This window comes from Mastigoproctus giganteus, chromosome 5 (assembly GCF_048544385.1).
Source record: "Mastigoproctus giganteus isolate SK-2022 chromosome 5, ASM4854438v1, whole genome shotgun sequence".
Taxonomy (NCBI): domain Eukaryota; kingdom Metazoa; phylum Arthropoda; class Arachnida; order Uropygi; family Thelyphonidae; genus Mastigoproctus; species Mastigoproctus giganteus.
This window is the reverse complement of record NC_143579.1, coordinates 231,024,412-231,045,805: the sequence shown is the minus strand read 5'-3', so window position 1 is coordinate 231,045,805 and position 21,394 is coordinate 231,024,412. Positions and strand designations below refer to the sequence as shown.

The window sequence follows — 21,394 nt, the reverse complement described above, 5'->3', positions numbered from 1 at the left end:
CTTTAGTTTCAGATTAAACCTTTGGCTCAATGTTTCAGCGTCCCGATCCGGGACTTACTGTCTGAAATGTTCAACGAAAAAACAACGAACTGGCAGACTTTTGAGGGCCGATTAACAGTAATAGCTCTTGATAGTAGATAATCGGTTTTGCAACGTTACTGTTGAGTCACAGGAGGTTTGTTTTCAAGGGGAACGAGGACTTTGCAACTTGATGAAAGCCCGAAGTCTGCAATGATGGGATTTTTGGATATGCACCACCTTGTAGATATTTCTCTATAATTCTAGCTGCACTATCCTTCCAAAGTCATGGAAGATAGATAAATAGATATTCCTTTGCTCTCTCTAAAAAGCGCACTCCATTAAAAATTCTATTTTTTATCTCTTTCACGGACTTATAGTTTTCAGAAGAGCATCGATCTCTAACTCCATGAAGGAAACATTTATTCCAGCCTATAAAAATTAAACCAGACGTTATTATACTGCACGCATTTTTCATGAGCCGGCCACGTTCAAACAAGATGCTGCACACTCTGATAATTTCAAGTTTCTGAATCAATTTCACTCCACTAAACTTGTTTATCTTTTAACCCTCTGCAATCACCAGTGTGAGCAATCATCCATATTTGAAGAGAGCACTTTCTTGTAAACACGAAGATGCAAATAAGAGAAAAGTGTAGCGCTTTCTCTCTCCCTAATTCCATCTCCATAGAAACATTAGTTTTCGTGTACATACTCGACATCCCCTTTATGAACAACATCGTTACACTCGGTTGAACTCATATTAAATGAATAAAACAACAAAGCGAAAGCGCACTCGACTTTTTTTGGCTCCAGACAGTCTGAACGCAGATACGGGCTTAATCGGTTGCGAAAAACTAAACCCACAACCGATTTTCTTTCTGACTCTTGTCAGAAACAAAGATTAATAATTCCAACATTCTCTTCGCGTCCATTATAAACAACTCGATCACGAAGATATCCGAATTTGAGCAATTCAAGAGTCGTCACGCTCCAGTTAGGATCACGAGAAACATGGACAGGAGAAGCCAGCGGAATAAATTGAGAAACAGGGGTTGGCATCCCCTCGGAACTGATCATAACCGGGATAAAGGCATCACCACGCATCGAATGGATCACGGGATCTTGGTTCACCAGAGAAAACATTGTCAGCCGTACGTTTCAGTTATGCTGGAGATTTTCTGGAATAAAAGCTTTGCTTGGATTTCAGTTGAAATGATGCAGCACGTGAGCTCATTCATCCCTAGTTGTTTTCAGATTCTATTCGTGGATAAAGAAGGGCGTGTCTATGTTTACAGTTGCTTGTTAGCAAGATTTTTGTTAGCAAGTTTATTAATTAGAGTAATTTTTATTTCTCCGAAAGTTCCGAAGAGAAAAATCTAAACAAATTCTTTTCTGAAAAGAAAGATGTGAAGAGATGCGTCTCTGAGGAGATTCTTGCTCTGAAGAGAAAGATGTGAAGAGATGCTTCTCTGAAGAAAAAATCTGAATAGATGCTTCTCTGAAGTAAAAATCTGAAGAGATGCTTTCTATGAAAAGAAAGATCTGAAGAGATGCTTCTCTGAAGAAAAGATCTGAAGGAATGCTTTCTCTGAAAAGAAAAGATCTGAAGAGACTGAGTTAAAGAGGTGTTTCTCTGAAGAGAAAGATCTGAAGAGACAGAGCTAAAGAGGTGTTTCTCTGAAGAGAAAGATCTGAAGATATTCTTTCTCTGAAGCGAAAGATGTGAAGAGATGTTTCTCTGAAGAGAAAGATCTGAAGAGACAGAGCTGAAGAGATGTTTCTCTGAAGAGAAAGATCTGAAGAAAAAATCTGAAGAGATGCTTTCTCTGAAACTAAAGATCTGAAGAGATGCTTTCTCTGAAGAAAAGATCTGAAGGATCGTTTCTCTGAAAAGAAAGGTCTGAAGAGATGCTTCTCTGAAGAAAAGATCCGAAGAGAAAGATCTAAGGGATGCTGTCTCTAAAAAGAAAAATCTGAAGAGACAAAGCTGAAGAGATGTTTCTCTGAAGAGAAAGATCTGAAGATATTCTTTCTCTGAAGCAAAAGATTTGAAGAGATCCTTCTCTGAAGAAAAAATCTGAAGAGGTGCTTCTTCTGAAAAGAAAGATCTGAAGGATGGTTTCTCTGAAGAGAAAGATCAGAAGTGATGTTTCTCTGAAGAGAAAGATGTGAAAGGATACATGTTTCTCTGAAGAAAAGATCTCAAGGAATGCTTTCTCTGAAGAGAAAGATGAAAAGAGATGCTTCTCTGACGAAAAGATCTGAAGGGATGCTTTCTCTGAAGAGATCAGAGATGCATCTGAAGCGATGCACAGATAGATAAAGAGAGGGAGGAAAGGAAAGAGAGAAGGAATAAAGACTGCAGAGAATGATTTTTTTTTCGCTTTTAGACATTCATAACTGACGCATTATTGCTCTGGATGCCTACGCACCATTAAAACCACTAAAACATATCCAAGCTACGAAAGAAAGAGAGGAAAAGTTGTTATTGTGCATGTGTGAGAAAGAGAGAAGGGGCGAAAGAGAGAAAGCGAAGATGGAATGTGCTTTTTAATACATAACGGAAAACTTTAAGTTGCAAGTGGTGATATAATTGCACGCAGCGCTAAACACGATCTCAAATAAAATCGATTTTTCCCTTGGATAGCTTTTCATCCAGATTACAGTTATCACACAGAAACAGTCAGCATCCAGCTGGTACTTGTTTGCACTTTGTTTTTCTTTTCAATCAAACTCTATTTGGATAGTTTTCACCGATACTTTTCAGCCTCTGTAAACTTATTGCTACCCCTGTAAATGTATTTTCACTGTACACCATTAGTCACATCAGAGCTTGTTGCTTTTGCCTTCGAGAACTTATTCAATATCATTCTAAACCCAGCAGCATCCGAGCAGTAGTCTGCAGCGAAATGGCCTATCCGAGACTTCTTAAAAAGAAATACGAGAATAGATCGATTTATCTTGTCTGCCATAGAGCTAAGATTGTTCATAAATAATACTTTATTTTTTTTCCAACGCGATAAAGGAAGCTGCCTTATGTTTGCATCCGGGATCATCGCTGCAATCTTTGACTCTTTTAAACTTTATTCTTATTTGATATTCATAGCCTGGCTGATTATCGCCCGATATGGCAACATCCTTCAACTTATGAGTTATTTCCACTGAGGAAGACTTGCTTTCAATGGAGGATATTGGAAGAATAAGAAAATCAAGATTGGTGAGGGATCTCTTAGATATCTGTTCTTTATTAACTTCAATCTTTGGCTAGATCAACTGGACGATATTTCATGGTATTTTATTATCTTCACTGCTATACATTATCAGATAGATGAAAGAACCTCTTGATGGAAAGGTCTGTTGCATCTTTAAACGCATCTTTCTTTTCTGGGATTCAGAGATGGACAGGCAAAAAAAAAAAAAAAATCAGGAGAAACATCACTAATGCTCATCTCGTCTCAGCTAGATCGATTGTGATTAACATGATCGATTCTCGACTCTTCTCTCTCTCTCTCAGGTATCGGCTTCCTGTCACACTGCGACCTTTCCGCTTGAAAACTTTTCGAACAACCCGCTGACACATGTCGCATCCGGAAATGTCGGGGTGCCCAGCTACCACAAAAAGTAACGTTATTTCACTGCCAGCAGCAGAACACTTGCAGAGAAGAAAACAGAAAAAAAAAATCGCTGCCTGCGTCAGAAGAAAGCCCTGGCAGTGGAGTTCCAAACTCAGGCGTTCACAGCATGAACCATTATTAAGTTTCGCTGTTCGAGATTATATTGCGTCGCAAAAAACTGCACCCTTCACTTTATTATTTATTACTCGCATGCTTCTAGTAATTTAAAAGTAATTTTGAATCCCAAAATAACGTTTGCTATGTAACATCACCTAATCTTCCTACAGAACACTCCTAACGTTCCAAAACTTATTATACAGAACCTTCCTCAGCGGAAAGTAGCAAAAACATGCGTAATTGGATGCATTCCGTATTAATTAGTTATAATAAAGTGATAGCTCGAAATCTCAAAAAAGAAGATGCTGACGATGATGAAATGGTGTCAGAGGCAACTGGGGATAAAACTTATTTTATCTATTCATGAAGCCTCGGGATTTTATTGGGAAATGATTCTTTGTTGGTCAGATAAACAGAACTGTTCCTGAAATGGAAAGCTCTTTTTAAAATATTACAATACCGAGGCAGGGTCTTGTGGAGGAGGTGAATATTGCACTTGGGAAATCAGTGCCATTATAAAACAAAAATTCGCGGTTAAGATATAATGGACAGCAGGTGTGGAAGTCCAGCTCATGATGGAGGTACCCAAATTAAGTCAACAGTTAATACGCAATCCGGGGGATGGTGAACAATAGGGAGGGTGGCTTTTCAGAGTGAAGATAATTGCTCAGGAGCCCAACTAACAAAGGTCAATTATACGATTTGCATAACGGGTAGTCAATGGGCGTTAACTGAAGGCATTTTGGAGGCGATTTGCCTCAAAGCCGGGGTGTGCATTCACCAAACAGCTGTCGCATAATATCCCAATTTAGGTGGATTGTATACAGTCTCGTGGCTGCCCATCTCGTGCCAATAATCAATACATCCGCTATAGGGCCATCTCATTATACGCGTTTTATTGAAAATATGAAGGTAACGATGGAAAAGTTTTCTTCCCTCATTTGCATTTCAACCGGGGCTCTTCTCGTTCTTCTCGGAATACAGCGGGCGGCGATTTACGGCGGCAGCGGGAAGCTGCGAAGTGCCTTTAATGCGCTTCTTCGATGCGTTTAATGTGGGGGTGAAATGGCGGGAGAAGAATAGCCTATTAACGCACTTCGGGGGTGGGTGACACTCTCCAAACTTTGAAATTTCCATAAATCAAATCTCGCAGCTGGGATAAACTGGCGTCTATTGAATGGAGCGCAGAAGATAACATCCTTTTATCGCTCCAGCGGAATTTCCTCTTAACTGTATCGTTCCGAAATAACGTACATCATTTGTTATCAGTAACCACACGGTGTGTCAAATTGGCCCAACTTCTAGGAAAGCTTTCGTAGCGAAACTTCCCAAGAGGCCAAGACATAAGGCCCTCCTGTCTCTCTTCGTACCACGTTTAACTCTTCATCAGCTCACTTTGAAACCCTTTTAGCACATCACGTAGCCAAACAATAGGAGACAGTTTTAAAACAAGATTATCCTTCAAATATTCCAATGTTCCTCTTTGTTCTAATATCTCATTTCGTTGAAATCCTTAACTCTTCTTTGGTCCAATTTCTTCGGCTAGGAAAAATCGAATTACACTTTGGTCTTATAAGAAGCAGCCATTTTGAAAGTTTCTGTCTACACCAGGGTAGAAATTCTAAAGAAAATACATTTGACAACTACAGTGGTTGGGAAGCATCACCCAGTTATGCAACTGTTTCAAGATCGTCGAAAGAGTTCAGAAGTGGATGATCCTGAGACTGGTCCACCGTCTGATGAAATCGATTCAGAAGTAATTTCCAATGGAAGCGTTTTGACAATGATACATGGACATTTACGATTGTCCAAAGTTTGTGTCGGTTCCCAGAAATCTTTCATTCAGAAGGTTGAGTCACCAAGAGCCAATTTAAAATAGTTCTCACTAATACGGATAGATTTGATCTCATTTTATGACTGGTGAAACTTGGTTACATTTTTATGACCATGAATACAAATTGGAAAGCAAAACGGATCTCATCTTTTCAACTCCTAAAATGTTTCGAACCCCTGATCTTCCTCCCAAATGACCAGAAACATCATCTTCTGGATAGCAACGAAGAATATAAAGTCTTCACGCACTTTTCCCAAAGAGCTACTCAAGAGGAGAAGATCCTTTCTTCCAGACCATCAATAACGTCTTCCCACCTAATGATGTTAAAAGAAATCCTAACTTAAACTCTTCCAGGAAGTATACCAGCTTACAAGACCTGATGTGCGTCCTGGAGAGCCCATAAATGGCGGTCAGGACCAGACAAACTAGTCTGGTCCACTTTGCTTACCCATCCCTATACCCAACTCGGCTGATGGAGTACTCTCCATCTTCCTTGGAGGATGCCTTTCTCTGCATCCCCAATACTTCTTTCTTTCCCTCCCTTTCTAGACTGCTTTGCTCCCCACACTTGACCACTACTTTTTTTGTCTCCGCCCAGGAAACTCAGGCAACCGTGGCGGATTGAACAATTAAAGCATCCCCCGTATAGGCCAGATCGGCACCAAGTGACTATTATTTGTTCAGAAAACTCAAGTTTCGTCTTGGTGAGGCTAATTTAAAAGATGATGAAGAACTAAAAGCAGCTGTGGAACCTTGATTTGATGTCCATCCTGAAGAATGTTTTTTTTTTTTTTTTTTTTTTTAAAGAATAAAAACTCTTTGCAGATTTAAACGAAAAAGAAAATAGTGTTTCTTTGAAAGAAATAGATGGAGAGTATTGAGAATGTTTTATTTCTCCAGCAAAACAGAAAACTTGATGTTTATTAATGACACTGTTCCAGGTGGTCTGAACTCCGGTAATATCTGAAATACATGTAAATAGATGTCGTCACTAACAAGAGCGGAGTCTCATTATACGGCACGGTACGATGCTGCGTGGACATCGGTAACGACGCAACCCTTGTTAGTCTAGCAAAGAAGAGCACTTAATTAAGGATGGTCCTCAACTACTGCTGTCATCTCTTGACGGCTAACTAAATACGGATCCTCTGTTTCCAACTATATTTTCATTTCGTAATGAGTAAATCTCGGGTGGTCTCACGAGGAAGTCTTCTAATAAGATTGCGATAAGAAAATATAGTTGCGCTAAAAAATAGAATAAGAAAATGGGAAAAAAACGCTGATCTGCTTGAAGAAGAACACGAAGATAAACTATGGATGATGGTATACGTTGGAGAGGAGTGCTAATGCAGGAACATCTGCGCATGCGGAGATAATATGGGTGGTTTGTAATATAGCCTAAGGCAAAAACCATTAATATTTCTTTATTAAAATTAATATTAATTTTAATAAAGATTGTTTATTAAATTTGCTATTAAAGATTATTTTTTTTTATCAGAAAAGTATAACCTTAATGTTTTAGAATATAGCCTAAGACAAAAACCATGAATATTTCTTATCAGTATGCCGAATTTAACATATCCTTCTATAAAAAAATTGTAAAATTAAAAAAAAGTGTCATTATTATTTAAACCACGATAATTTTTAATATATTTAACAAATAAATGCAATTTTATTTAATTGCCTCCATTTTCTATGGTATGTAGTAAACCGGAAGTGACGGTTTTGCTTCACTTCCGGTTTACTACATTATTATTATTAGGCTTATGCTGCACTAGCCGAAAAAGAAAAAAAGATTCCAACTCACAGCTGTGAGCTCCTGGGGTTAAATTAGTTATTAAAGATTGTTGATTAAAATTGGTTATTAAACATTATATTTATTAGAATAATAGAACTTTTAAACCTAGAACTTCTTGTATATTTTTAGGAAGGTTTATTTCCGAAAAAAAGCCTGATGGTATACATTGGACAAAATTGCTAATGTACGAACATCTGCGCATGCGGAGAGGGGTTGGGTGGTTTATAATAAAGACTAAAACAAAAATCATGAATATTTCTTATTAATATATAATAAATTTTAAATTTATCTATATAAAACATCTGGAAATTTTAAAAATAATAATAATAATTTTAAATTACGAAATATTTGAATATTTCTAAAAAATAAATGGAAGTTTATTCAAACACCTTTTCTTTTTCTATGCTGTATATTAAACTGGAAGTGACTTTTTGAGCGTACGTCCTGTTTATTACATTGGTTATTAAAGGTTGTTTATTAAAATTTATTGGTTATTTTAATTAAAATTGGTTATTTAAATATCTTTACGACAGTTTAATTCGGGGAATATGCATGATAGTATAGTACAAATGGGACACGTGCTAATACATAAACATGTGCATATGAAGATATGCTGGGGGGTTTTCAATATAACCTAAGGCAAAACCATGGATATATGTTTTATAAATATGAGAAATTTAATATTTATATTTAAAAACAACTCGTTTAATTAAAGACAGGTTCTTTTTTAAGTATAATCCAGAATAATTTTTAAGAAGTTTAGTCAATAAATGCAATTTTATTCAAACACCTTTATATTTTATATGTTACGCAGTAAACGGAAAAGGTTGTTAATATTTCACTTCCGGTTTACTGCTTTGGTTATTAAAGATTGTTTATTAAAATTGATTATTGAAGATTATTTTTAATAGAATGCTATAACTTTAAAACCTAGAATTTCTTAAATATTTTTATGAACATTTAATTTCTGGAATATGAATGATGATATATATTGGATACGAGGGCTAATGCGCGGACATCTGGAGTGTTTTAGAATAAGCCTAAGGGACAAACCATGAATATTTATTATCGATATAAAAATTTTAACTTTCATTTTTATAACAAAATTGAAAAATTAAAAAAAGTACTTCTATTTATTTAAGATGCAATAATTTTTAATATATTTAGTAAATAAATACAATTTTATTTAGACACCTTTTCTTTAGGATGTAGTAAAGTGGAAGTGACGTTTTGTTTATTTCCGGTTTACTGCATTGATTATTAAAGTTGGTTGAAATATTAAAAAAAAAAAAAAAAGCACCGCAGGAGATGCCAAATTTATGGATTAATAATAATTAATGATTTCCAGTAATTTCGCCATTAATAATTTCCAGTCACCAATTTCTTTCTATTTTATATTTTTCCTATACTGTATACCATTGTATACTATGTACACTCACTGGCCAAAAAATTAGAAACCTTTTATAATTGGCACCAAGAGATAATTAAACGGATAATACTCAAATATGACTTGTCAAGTGGTATGATCGCAGGTTCCTTTGTATTAGATAAGTACTGCACGCCTTCCTGGGGTTTCTTAGTCCATCAGATTATGGGAAAGACAGGTGATCTTTCCAGTAATAGTCAGTAGTATGTATATGGATTTTAAAGCGATTCGACTGCTGAAATTATATCTCGTTTGATGGTCACATCCTACACCAGCTCTGCAAATGAAAGCGGACTTATATTGAAACCATCAAAACACAATCCGGAAAAACCCCCAAGTTGACGGAACGTGAAAATAGAGGCTTGCAAAGAATCGCCGCTCGGAACTTAGGTCGACGTTGTCGCAGCACACATATATCTTTCTGTGTATGCTTCAAAAACGTCGCAGTATGCTGTAGGGCCTGTGTGTGCCGTGACGACTTGGAGACATGTCACCAGTAGAGTACTCAGGACATTGCATTGTATAGGTTACCACAGTTGTGCACCCTTCTAGTAGCCACTAATCACTCTGACTAAGGCCAGAAACCATCTAGCTTCGTGAAGGCCCACATTTCTTGGACCATAGATCTGCTGTGCTTTGGAGTGACGAGTCACGATACATGGTCTAGCAGTCTGTCGATCATGCCTGGGTGTGGCGGAGAAACCTTCTGAGGACCGTATTGTCCCTTCAGCGTAGTTTTATGGAAACAGCGTGATAGTCTGGGGATGTTTATTATGTTTGGCCTGAGAACATTGGTTGTTTTGGAGAAAACCATGGATGCTGAGCTCTATATAGTCGTCTTGGACAATAATGCGTTATATACTTTGTGGGAAGGCCCATATCTCTATCAGAAGGACTACACTCCACGTCATACTGCTCGCGTTGTGAGAGAGTGTTTGAGGAAATGAGGGTCAAAACCAGCCCTTCAATCCTACAAAGTTAACGAGCTAACAAAACGGGGGTTCGAATTACGGAAAACACGGAAGGTACAAGAAAAATAAAAATAAAAAGAAGTACTTAATGCTGAAAATCCTATGATTTCAATGTCTTCGTCACGGGCCAACCGTCGAAACAATAGTAAGGACAGCAAGAAGTAAGGCCTCTGTTTCTGATAGAAATATACGTAGCACGTGGTTGAAGCGGTGGAGCCATTTTGAATTTAGTAGTAGAGGAAATAAGGCCAAAAAAGTAGAGGCAAGCAAGAGTAAAGCGTACGATCTTATTTGCCCTCTATTTCATGGCTGTTAAGCCATGAAATAGAGGACAAATTATCTTGGACAAGATTTTTAAACAGATGGAAATTGAACGGCGCATAAAACTGGGATGCAAGCATTTGGAAAGCTTGATATATTCTTCAAGACAAATTTGCCACTGTCTCAAGCAAAAGGTTTGTGGTCAATGTATTCTCCCTGTTCTAACATATGGTTGTGAAACATGGGCATTGAATGCCAAAGCTTTACAAAGACTGAGTATCACACAAAGAAATATGGAGCGCCGAATTTTGAACATAACCAAAAAAAAAGGCTGAAAAACATGCGCATGAATTCGCCAACAAACCAAGGTCTATCACATCATTGAAAGAACACAGCGCTTAAAATCTAAATGGGCAGGTCACATATCAAGAAGAACTGATAATAGATGGATGAAATGAATTTTGGAATGAATACCTCTTGACTCTAAACGCCTAAGAAAAAGACCAAAGATGAGGTGGATGGATGAAATTCGGAAATTTGCTAGTGCACAATGGCAACCGAAAGAACAGGACCCCAGTTGTTGGAAACTTGTTGAGGAAGGCCTTCATCCTGTAGTGGATCGACAATGGATGAAGATATATATCATCATCATCTTTAAACTGCCCACGAAGTGACAGTCCAACTGACAAGTATTTCTATTTTATACCACGGCTAAGTGAAGAGTTAATTTACAGACACGAGGGCTCGCAGAGTCGAATTGCAAACTTGCAGTGCCCTCTTATTATTCGGTTATATCTTACTTTCTATCGAGGTCTACAAGTCTGATCTCAAGATGAACTCACAGAAACGGAAATAAGAGAAAATGGTTGAATGTTAGTCTGAAGTTAACCAGAAGTCAAAAAAATCATTATCTTGTGCCATTATGAAATGCAAATGTATGTCAGAGTTCCTTTTACTCCGAGATCATCAAAAAGCACCTTTGCCATTGAAGATACACAAAAAAAGCTCTTATTGTTATTTTCTCTCTTTCAAATTTTCTCTGGAGACATCAAAAAAGTTGTAAAAAAAAACAACATGTTTACCGGATCAACCTTCTGAAGCCTTAATGGATCGTCTATTCAGCACGATGTCTGCGGGCTTCATTCTTATGTTCCAAAGCCTCTTTGCATTTCCAGAAAATATTTGCATCCATCGACATTTACATAATGCTTCAAGCGCCGAAAACTATTTCCAACACGAAGAGAACTATAACGAATATACTCGGATTTTCCTTCCCTAATTTTAAAGTCTCCTCTATTGATCCTTCTTCTCTTTTTCTGTGATCCATCAGGTAGAAGCACTTTTTCAAATTCTTGATAAAATTAGTTGATCAAAAGATACCGCTTAACACCGAAAGATGCTGGTTCATTGCCCAACCGTATTGCCAGCTGAGCCAAACTATAATTCAGTATTTAACTCTGCAGAACCAAAAAAAGAGACTATTTTGATGAATTCTCTGCTGAAGACAATTGCCTGCAGGGAACTAGCAGATATGTTGCAAACTCAGGCGAAATTATCAGTGAAGAAGAAATAAAAAAGTTATCATATTTTTCAAGTTAATATAACTACTCAAAATACAGTTCAGCTATTCTCTTTTCACGATGTACTCGGTCATTGACCATCAATGTGTTCATTCTACCAACGACAATCCATCTCACCTAATTTCTAGCCAGCTGAATAATCCGATTTCTTTTCTATTTTTCGTATTTGTAGCCATAGAGACTATAACTCAAGTAAACCAATGAAACCAAGACATGAAAAGAGCATAATGAATTCAAATTCTAACTGGTAAACAATTTTCTTAGAATTTTCCCTAAAATTTCGCCAAACATTCTCAGTTGTAAACATTTAATATATTATCCGAATTAAAAATGCTTTTCATTTAAGTATTCAGCGCCCCTATATGACAGTAGTCGAACTTTAACATGACGTCAGAGGCGATGTCATAGTTATGCAACCAATAGGAAAGCAGAAATGAGAATGGCATTTATCAGTTAATATTTTCTAGTTGTCATTTATTCAATTCATTTATTCATTTATCAGTTAATATTTTCTATTTTCGAATAAAAAAATATTATTTAGAAATAACACGAATCGAGGATGACATTATGTCAATAATAAGAAAGCCATAATAAGTTATAAAAGTACTTATTATTCAAACCAGCAGAATCCCAACCTACACAAAGAGTTGCCTTGGTATTGCACTATCTCAATGATCACTTCCTTGTACAGATTTGTCAGGTATCTTTCCATGAAAGAGAAATCCATTTATGTTAAGTCAGAAATAAAGAACATAACTATAAATCTCACAGTTCTAGATAGACTGCATCACAATGGATGGTCCAGGGTGTATCAAATGACTGAATATTCAATCTAAGCAAAGAAAGATCTATTTCCAATAATCTTGGATTTGGTTGTTGAGTGCTACAGCAAGCTCACGTGGTGGAGGAATATCTTGAAACTGAAGATATCCAACGACTGCCATGGCCAGCACGAACCCAGACTTAAATCCGATTGAACTTAAATCTTATGCAACCCCTATAAATGTTCCTTATACCTGTCCGAAGTTTGTAGCTGTCTCATTTCTTCGTTGTTCCTTGGTACACCACCACAACCATACCAAATGATGCCCTTCTTCATCTCAAGCTGCACGAATTACAGAACGTTTTCTACGTGTTCTCTTAATTTTGCCGAGCAGTGTAGTATAAATGAATTTCAAAATTAAAGAATTTTGGTTGTATTAGTACTTCACATTGCAAACCAAAAAAATTAAATATTTTTGGCCAGTAATGAACTTTTACACTTCAAAGAGTTAATGAAACATAAATTAACTCTTTAAAGAAGTCTTTTAAGGTTAAAAATCTATTCCAAAAGGAAGCTTTTCTAAAGGGTTAAAATATATTCTAATTCCAAGCCCTTTACAAAGAGAGAGAGAGATAAAATTAGCTTTCCTGAAGATAGTGAGTTTTGAACAGGCATCTTTAAGAGTTGTGGAACTCAGTTAGTTGAAGAAGAGATTTAATAAAGAAATAATGGCAATTGAGAAAGAATAACCATTAAAATCTTGCCCAAATCGTTTAATAATGTTGAAGCAAATGCGTTAATTAAATTTCATGTTCCGTGTAATTTAACTTCTGAGGGAATTCCTCAACGGAGTAGAAGGTAAGCTGGTGAGAAATGCGATCCCAGTGCTTGAGAAGATGCGTGATGACTTCACTTGCAATCTTCAGTCGTCTTCTCCTTCAGGTGCAAGTGACAGCTTACCGCTTAATAACACTGAAAGTGGAGTGCGAAAGTTGGATAAAGTATTGAGGATGTTCTTGGAAGAAGTGGAAGGTTCATTTTTGTCTAGATTGCCTGATCCTGTTGCATCTGACGTCTCTGCTTCAACGTGTGTGATTCTCGCTGGCATCTTAGTCAGTAATAACTGTGATTTCGTTTTGATTTACTATTTCGCACTCAAACCTCGATATAAAATTCTAGTTGGGATGTCATTTCCAGATCTTTTTTCATTGTTCAGCCACTGATCTACACTGTGCTGCCACTTTATTAGGTACATCCCTGCTGTGCACACAAATGGTTTGTCTCACAACGTTGCAAGTCACATGATCACAGTTGTGGATGTAAATGCAGCAGAACAACCTTTCTGGTAACAGTTAAGAGTACAAACCGTAGCAAGAATGGAGAAAAGGAGTGATCTAACAGACTTCGAACGTGGCATGGTAGTAGGTGCAAGACGTGCTGGACGAAGAATTTTTGAAACGACAGTTCTCCTGAATCTTTCATGCACCACAGTTTCAAGGGTGTATCGGAAATGGTGCAACGAACAGAAAACATCCTCTAAACGAGACTCCTGTGGAAGGAAATTGCTTGTTGATGAGAGAGGTCAGAGGAGGATGGCTAGAATTGTGCAAGCAAACAAACGGGCCATGATGTCGCACATCACATCAGAATACAACCTGGGTGCACAGAACAAAATGGCCACATCGCGTACATTTGTTATCAATGAAAAACAAGAGAGCACGCCTCCTGTGGGCACAGCAACACCAGCACTGGACTATTGAGGATTGAAAAACACTTGCTTGGTCTGACGGGTCGAAGTTCCTGGTGCATCATGTTCATGGAAGGCTCAGAATTTGGCGAAAGCAACATGAATCCATGGACCCGTTATGGTGTGGAGAATGTTTTCTTGGCACACGTTGGGTCCATTGATACCCATAGATTCACACCTGAATGCCACATAAACATCGTTGCTGACCAAGTGCATCCGTTCATGTTGACAGTTTATTCTCAGTCAGATGGTTACCTCCAGCAGGATAATGCACCGGTGCACAAAGCCCGAATCACTATGAAATAGTTCCATGAACATGACAATGACTTTTCTTTGCTGCAGTGGTGGCCCGCTCAGTCTCTGGATCTCAATCCTATTGAATAACACCATCTAAAGGACACTTTTGAAGTTAAATGCCTAATAGATGGTGCTATTCACAGATTTAATGCCCATTTCTAAATTCACGTATAGCAGTCACTTTTAAGTACATCGGCAGCACTTTCAAAATAAATCATAAACGTTTTTGATTCATGAGTTAGAATTTAAAGGGTTAGAACAATATTGGGGTCGTTGTCCTATTTACCAATCACCACAATACTTCTGAGTGTATTTAACGCAACAAAATATACAAGTATCTTTCGAGTGAACCAGAGTAAACTAATCCAGCCAGTCGCTGCGAATGGGGCTTAAAGAGTTATGCCAAATGCTCCTCGATGGACTTACCATTTATTGAACGAAGGGACAGGAACAGAGAGATATTGACAAGGAGGCAGGCCTACGCAGGTCTTTGTTCTCCGCGATCAATACACTTCCCTTAGAAAGCTGTAGAGTAGAAGACGAAGGTAGACCGCAACACTTAAGAAATCCCGCTGAAGGACATTTTTGAGAGAAAAGTTTCCTGTCTTAGATCACGAGAGAGAAATATTGAAACCGCTCCTTGCTTGTACACTTATTTTGAATCGTGAGTAGAATTGTGGTGGTGGTGTCCAAATTTTCAACTGCATCATTGTCCGATGACATCGCTTGGGCAGGATCCAATGTGTTTTCATTAGGCTTTGAAAGTTGAAAAAGAAGGAGGGTCGTTATTGTCTATGGTTATTTGCATAATGGACATTTCCAAATACTTCTTATACAGTCAAGGTCCTCCGTATGTGTTTAATAAGGACACATCCATCTAGTTATTCATAACATTCATCCAGTTATTGTAATACTATCATTGAAATTAAAATGATCAAATGGCCACTGAAATTAAATGATTGCTAATCACTGGTCATAGTAGTTGTTGTAAGGTTTGTTAGGAGGATCAGCAACTAAGGCCTATTGCTCGGTGTATATTGTAGTAAATTGAGTGTGTTTGAGGTCGATTTTCTGTTCAACTTATCCACGTTGTGAAAAAGGCCCATAAAAATTTCTCCCCTCATTGAGGGGACTCGAATTCAGGTCTTTTCCACCCGGTCTGGGGAGGACGGCGATCATACCCGTGAGGGCCTAATCACTGATCTAATGAGAAATTCTGATCCGTAGATCTAAACAAACAAACAAAAACGCTTAAAAACAAATATTTCAATTAATGGACAGTGTGTCCCCCCCAAAACTTATTGAGTCCCTTAGAGTTATGGTTAAAGTGCGTTTAAGGCTTATGGTAAGTGCCTAAGTAGCCAAGGTTATGAGGCGTTAATATAATTGTGTCTAAAACTGCGTGTGATGTTCGTCGTTTTGCTGGATGAAAAACCAGAGTTTCCAAGATAAAAATCTTACAGGCCTCACTCACACAAAAAAAAAATAAAATAAAACATAATAATTCGGCAACTAATTAATGGGATTCGACCCCGGGCCTTTTATACCTGAAAAAGACCTGAGGAATTTATTTCTCTTGTCAATCCAAAAATGATTAATGATGCCATAAACACAAACATGTTCGCGTTGTTGGTCAGATTCCTTTAGAGGAGTGGCAATTTTCAATTGGTGTAGAAATGCCTTAAATTGCATTAAGCCTGGAACATTTCTCCACGTTACTTCTAAACAATTACATTTAGGAGAGTTCAATCGGAAAGGGTTATTACTGACCTTTTCATTGACTTCCTAATGCCACGGCTAATGCATAACCTCAAACGAATGAATCCTGTATTTCGAAAAGAACGAAATCGAGCTACACTTGGATGGACTGTTATCCCATGAATAAGAAACAGGAAGAAGAAGACACACTTGGCTGCAGAGAGACCAGAAATGGATCTGAACAGTTCACTGATTCGAAGCAACTTTCGTCAAACAAGAATCCTAATTCCGCGCCTTCTACCGGAACTATTAGAAACAACAAATGGCCTTCATCCGAATCACCCTCAAAGCACCAGAACAAGCAGAAATTTGTGGTGCTCCAACTATGAAATACCGAAAAAAAGAAAAGGAAATGTCTTGGCTGGAGGGAGGAGTTGGGACAGACATGCTCCCGTGCACACGTCTCCATCATACAGGAAATTTTAGCGAGGCGCTTTTGTCGAGAGAAAGCTCAGCGATCTTGCTGACAAAATATCTTTTGTCTGTCACAACGGATTTGGTGTAACTGGACATCCTGAGAAATATATCCGCGAACATTAGCTCTTGCTGCGTGCAGTCAAAATACGAAACTACAGGAAATTGGAGCGCACTTCAATGGTGAGGGAATTCTCGATCGATATATCTGTAGCCATTCTCCCATTCAATTCTACTTTGAGGTATATATTCCAGAGGGCTCCGCATCCTGGTTTAATTTATCACCGTTTGATTTACAATTCCCAATAATGATGCAGAACTATACAAACACCTGCCCATAGAACTTCGGAGATTGTTAAAGAAGCCATTGTAAACACATCCCCTCAGATAATTGTTTTCATGTTTATTTTACACTCCAGCATTACAACCCTTTTATGTATGCAGAGCGCCTCCAAAAGTAGTTATTATCATCAATTTTGATAAAAATGTCGCCAATTTACCTAAAATCGCCACACTGGCGCGGTCTTCTTTTGACACAAACGCCAGACTGTCCCGTTAGTTCTGTTTCTGTCTAGCTTCGCGGCGTACATCGAAACGTCCTAAATACTTGTGTCACACGGTCCCATTGTCTACACTCCTAGTAACCCTTTTTAGCTTGTTTGCAAATTGCCACTATTTCCCTAGTATGGGCCACTGTTTTGTTTACTCTCAGGTCACCCTCTTTGTACTACTTGTTATTTCTTGTTTCCATGTAACTGTTATTTTATTCACGCATTTATAACCTTAATTTCTAATCCGTTATTTTCAAACCTTAATAATTCTCAATTTTCTCTGCCCTTCATGAAATTTAATTTAATTGGACCGATCACCTGTCTTCCCTATGACTAGATCGCTTAGAAACACCAGGGAAGCGTACAGTATTTATCTCACACCAGGAAGTTTTGATCGCACCACGTAACAACTTAAATTTGAATAACTACGTTTAATTATCTGTTGACACTAATTGCAAAAAAAGATGTCTAATTTTTTGGCCAGTGAGTATACAACAGAGGGCAATATGCGCCTTCACAATTGTGAACTGGTTATGGTGTTATGGTATTTTTATATGCTCGATCGGAGCAAATTCTGACGTTTAGGCCCCAATCGAGCATATAAAAGCGCCATAAACAGTTCAGGAAGTAAAAAGACCTCCTTTATAACGAGTTGCCTCGGTATTGTACTATTCTTGACATCTTATAGTACGTGGTCTTTAGAAATCACCTACTATCTGACAGAAGGGTAAAGGGATCACCGTCTATGTGATGAGGGCCCAGCATTTCTCGAGCAAGTTGCCAAAGAGTGCCTCAGTTTTCAATTAAATGATAGATTAACCTTTTGTTTAAAGGTAGTGCAATGTCAAGGCTACTCGTGGTAAAGGCAAACTTAATGCTTTAGCAAATCTCTGCAATTTTATGTTTTATTTATCCAGTGTACTCCAGTTGTCGATTTCCAGCAAGGTGGTCAGGCTCGTGGTTCCAAAAAGGGATTTTGACCCCAATAACTATCGACAGGAAGAGCATTTCAGTCAAAGGAGAATGCCTTAATTCTGAAGGTGATATGTTCCTCATCGAAGACAGGTGAGTCAACATCCTATTCTGCTCTGTTTTAAATATTCTAACTTAGTGCATGAATATAATTATACAAATTTGTATATTGCCTTACCAAAATATTAGAGAAAGCCACTAATGTTACACGTACATTCCTGGTAATGATAATGAGATGAATCTGTCCAATGTTCAGATACGCCATAACATCTAATCAGACTCCGAAATAGTCTTCTCACTTCTGGTTTAAGATCCCAGATACTGTCTGTGTCGAAGCATGGATGAACTCTGCCCTTTACGAACACCACTAACCTCTCGTGAGGTGGATGATGTCCTTGTGGATATCAGAAATATGGATCCTCTAATAAATTGATAGGTTAGTGTATATAAATTGATTATTTTTCGAATATATTGAAAACAAAGCGGTAGAATTAAATCTTGTTAAAGACTTGAGGGATTTTTCAATGTTACTTCAACTGGGGTCATCGTTGGCCAAACCCAGGAAGGGAGTAAAATTTCTTCCAAATTTTTTTTTCTGTCTTCAACATGTACGTCCGTCCGCATGTAACAATTCCACACCAAAATAAACGGATTTTCTTGCGAAACTGGTGTTTGTTATCAGTTTACTAAATACATAAATCATGAATATTACTATTTTTCTTAGATTAATCGCGGAAATAATACGTGTCATATTTCGATTGTTATTAAAATCTAGAAATAAGTAAAGTAAATTACGAAAGTGTTGACAGTATACTACGATGCATCCTTAATTTTTAAGACAGCACTTTCCATGATAATTCTCTTGCAAGATTGTTAGATCTCATCTGGTTAGAACGTGTGCATCTTTCCTTTCCAACATTTCTTCGACGAATACCGAGGATGGTTAGACAGACATTCTAATTGAGCGAAATTCCTTCCATCTTTTCGTCCCTCTCAAGTGATTTATGAAGAGATGTAAGCGAAGAAATTTTTCCTGCCGGTCTACGGAACCATTGACAGTTCTACGCACTTTGACCCAAAAGTCATTTGTTACGGGATTATGATATAAATTCTGTCGGGATTGGCGGCAGACGCCTTAGATTCTTCCAAGAAAACATCATTTCTTTTTTTCTTTCTTTGATCTGAACGAAGGGGGTAACGGTTCCTTAAGTCATTGCGCACGCGCATTAGATACTGATTTTTAGCACTTCGAATGTTTTCTTGGAATTTAAGAAACGCTGTAAGAAAATATTTGGTTACCTGGCAACACCATGCTCGATATCAATGCAAAGAAACCGAATACCAGCTTATAAATAAGAAAACAAAATCAAAGATTGGAAGTGGTCCGTTGAGTTGTCCCTAATGATTTCTTCATCTGAGTCTCCTGCAGGAAGAAACATTTAATGATGAACTACTTGAGCTTTTCTTTCTTGATCTTGCATAATGATTTCCTTTAACTACATAAGGAGGATCGTTTTTGTTTTGTTTTTTTTTTCTCTTTTCATTTCTCGATGTCTGAAAAAATGGGAAGAAAGACCTTCAAAGGTTTCTTCGGCTGTGAAAAATATATTTTGTTAAAAGAATTGAGGAAATATTCCCTCTTGTAAAAGAAAAGGATTATGTCAACAGAAATAGCTTTTCTTTTGAAGAAATTCGATTGCTTCTGGCGTTTTCTTTAAGAAAATATCCATCATGTATATCGAGATCATTCGAAGCATTTCTTGGAATAAAGTGAATGATCTGTCTTAGGAATTTTAGAAAGTAATATTTTCTTCTTTTGTGTGATTCATTCCCAAGTAGAAAGAATTCCACAGGCCAGGCCGTTTTACATGTCCAATAGAGAAAGATGCCCTTAATAATTTCTTCAAGGGTTCCACAGACATTTCACACCAAAAGAAGATCGAATTCCTTGATTTCAAATTTAAAAGCGTATTATGTAAGAATGTGCACTAATTTTATGGCGGGGATAGCAGATATATGTCCCCCCTATGCCCTTGTGTAAACTCTTAATAGTGGCACTCCTTCTGTTAATAAATGATGGCGCTACACCTGACAGGTGCAAACTTTCCTTTTAATTTCTGGAAAGAGTTTATGAGTTTTTTTAAATTCTGCTTGGATTTTACCAATATGTTATCTTTTCTTAATGAATCACAATAATTATTTTTTAAATTTCTACTAAAATTTTAAAATTTTAAAGAAAGGTAAGTTTTTACACCTCGTATCGTCCTAATACACTGACAACCTTGCAAGAATCGCAGGTATCCGTCCCTCTCTGCCCTTGTTTAACTCATCAGTGGTGGCACCCCCAACTGTCAAGAATCGATGGTGCTACACCTGACAGGTGCAAATTTATTTTTAATTTCCAGAAAGAGTTTAATGGATTTTTAAATTCTGCTTAGATTTTAATTTTACCAATATTTCAACTTCCTTAACGTATTGCAATAATTATTTTATATATATTTTTTTTTTAGTTTTTAATAAAAATTTAAACATTAAACTGGTGTGAATTCATGCGCATATATTTCTACTTATTATTTTTAAAATGGATTTTAATAATTTTAAAAATCTTCAAAAGCTATATAACATTTTACAAAGTATTATTTTTTACTTTCATTCTCCAATATTTTTGAAACTAATTTAAAAATTGGTGTGAAAAACACTAACAACTACAGTGGCGCTATACCTTCTGGGTGAAAAAAAAAAAACAAACGTGCAACTTAAAAGAAATACCCTGCCTAAAAATTTTTCTATATTTAGGAAACTACAGAAATTCAAAGATTTTTATTGCCAACCAACAATTAATGCGGGATCGTTATTTTCGAGATGGACCTCACAGGTGCAGCGCCACCATTGCAGCCTTAAAAATCAGAAAATTGGATAATTGTTTATATTTCGGAATTTTACCAATTTCTTTTTGGTAAAATTCTGGAGTAATTAAAAATGAGAGGGAGTTTAGCAAATGTGCTGATTTTAATAGCTGACCCCCTAATGACTCTACAATCAAAGATTGTTTAAAATAATGCTAGTCTGCTTCGTCTCCAAATAAAATGATTCCAATAAACTCAAGCCGGAGGCTTAATTCTCGTGTTTAGACATTTCACATTCGTGAAAAATTTATTCCTTTCTCTCTCTCTCTCTTTTTTCTTTTTTTAAATTTCCTCAGGGCTTACAGAAAATCATTACATTTTCTATTTCGTTGCTCTCTTCAAATGTGTTTTTTATTTTATTTTT

The 21,394-nt window shown here is 37.1% G+C and overlaps 1 protein-coding gene across 1 annotated transcript in view; it reads left to right on the top strand.

Moving 5' to 3' along the window:
• The window catches only part of LOC150086263 (uncharacterized), a 54,419-nt gene that overhangs the window by 16,471 nt on the left and 16,554 nt on the right, over positions 1-21,394 (top strand). Inside the window, exon 2 of the mRNA XM_090373793.1 lies at positions 18,070-18,217. Within this exon, the coding sequence (XP_090229919.1) occupies positions 18,070-18,217 (148 nt within the window). The remainder of the gene's footprint in view (positions 1-18,069; positions 18,218-21,394) is intronic.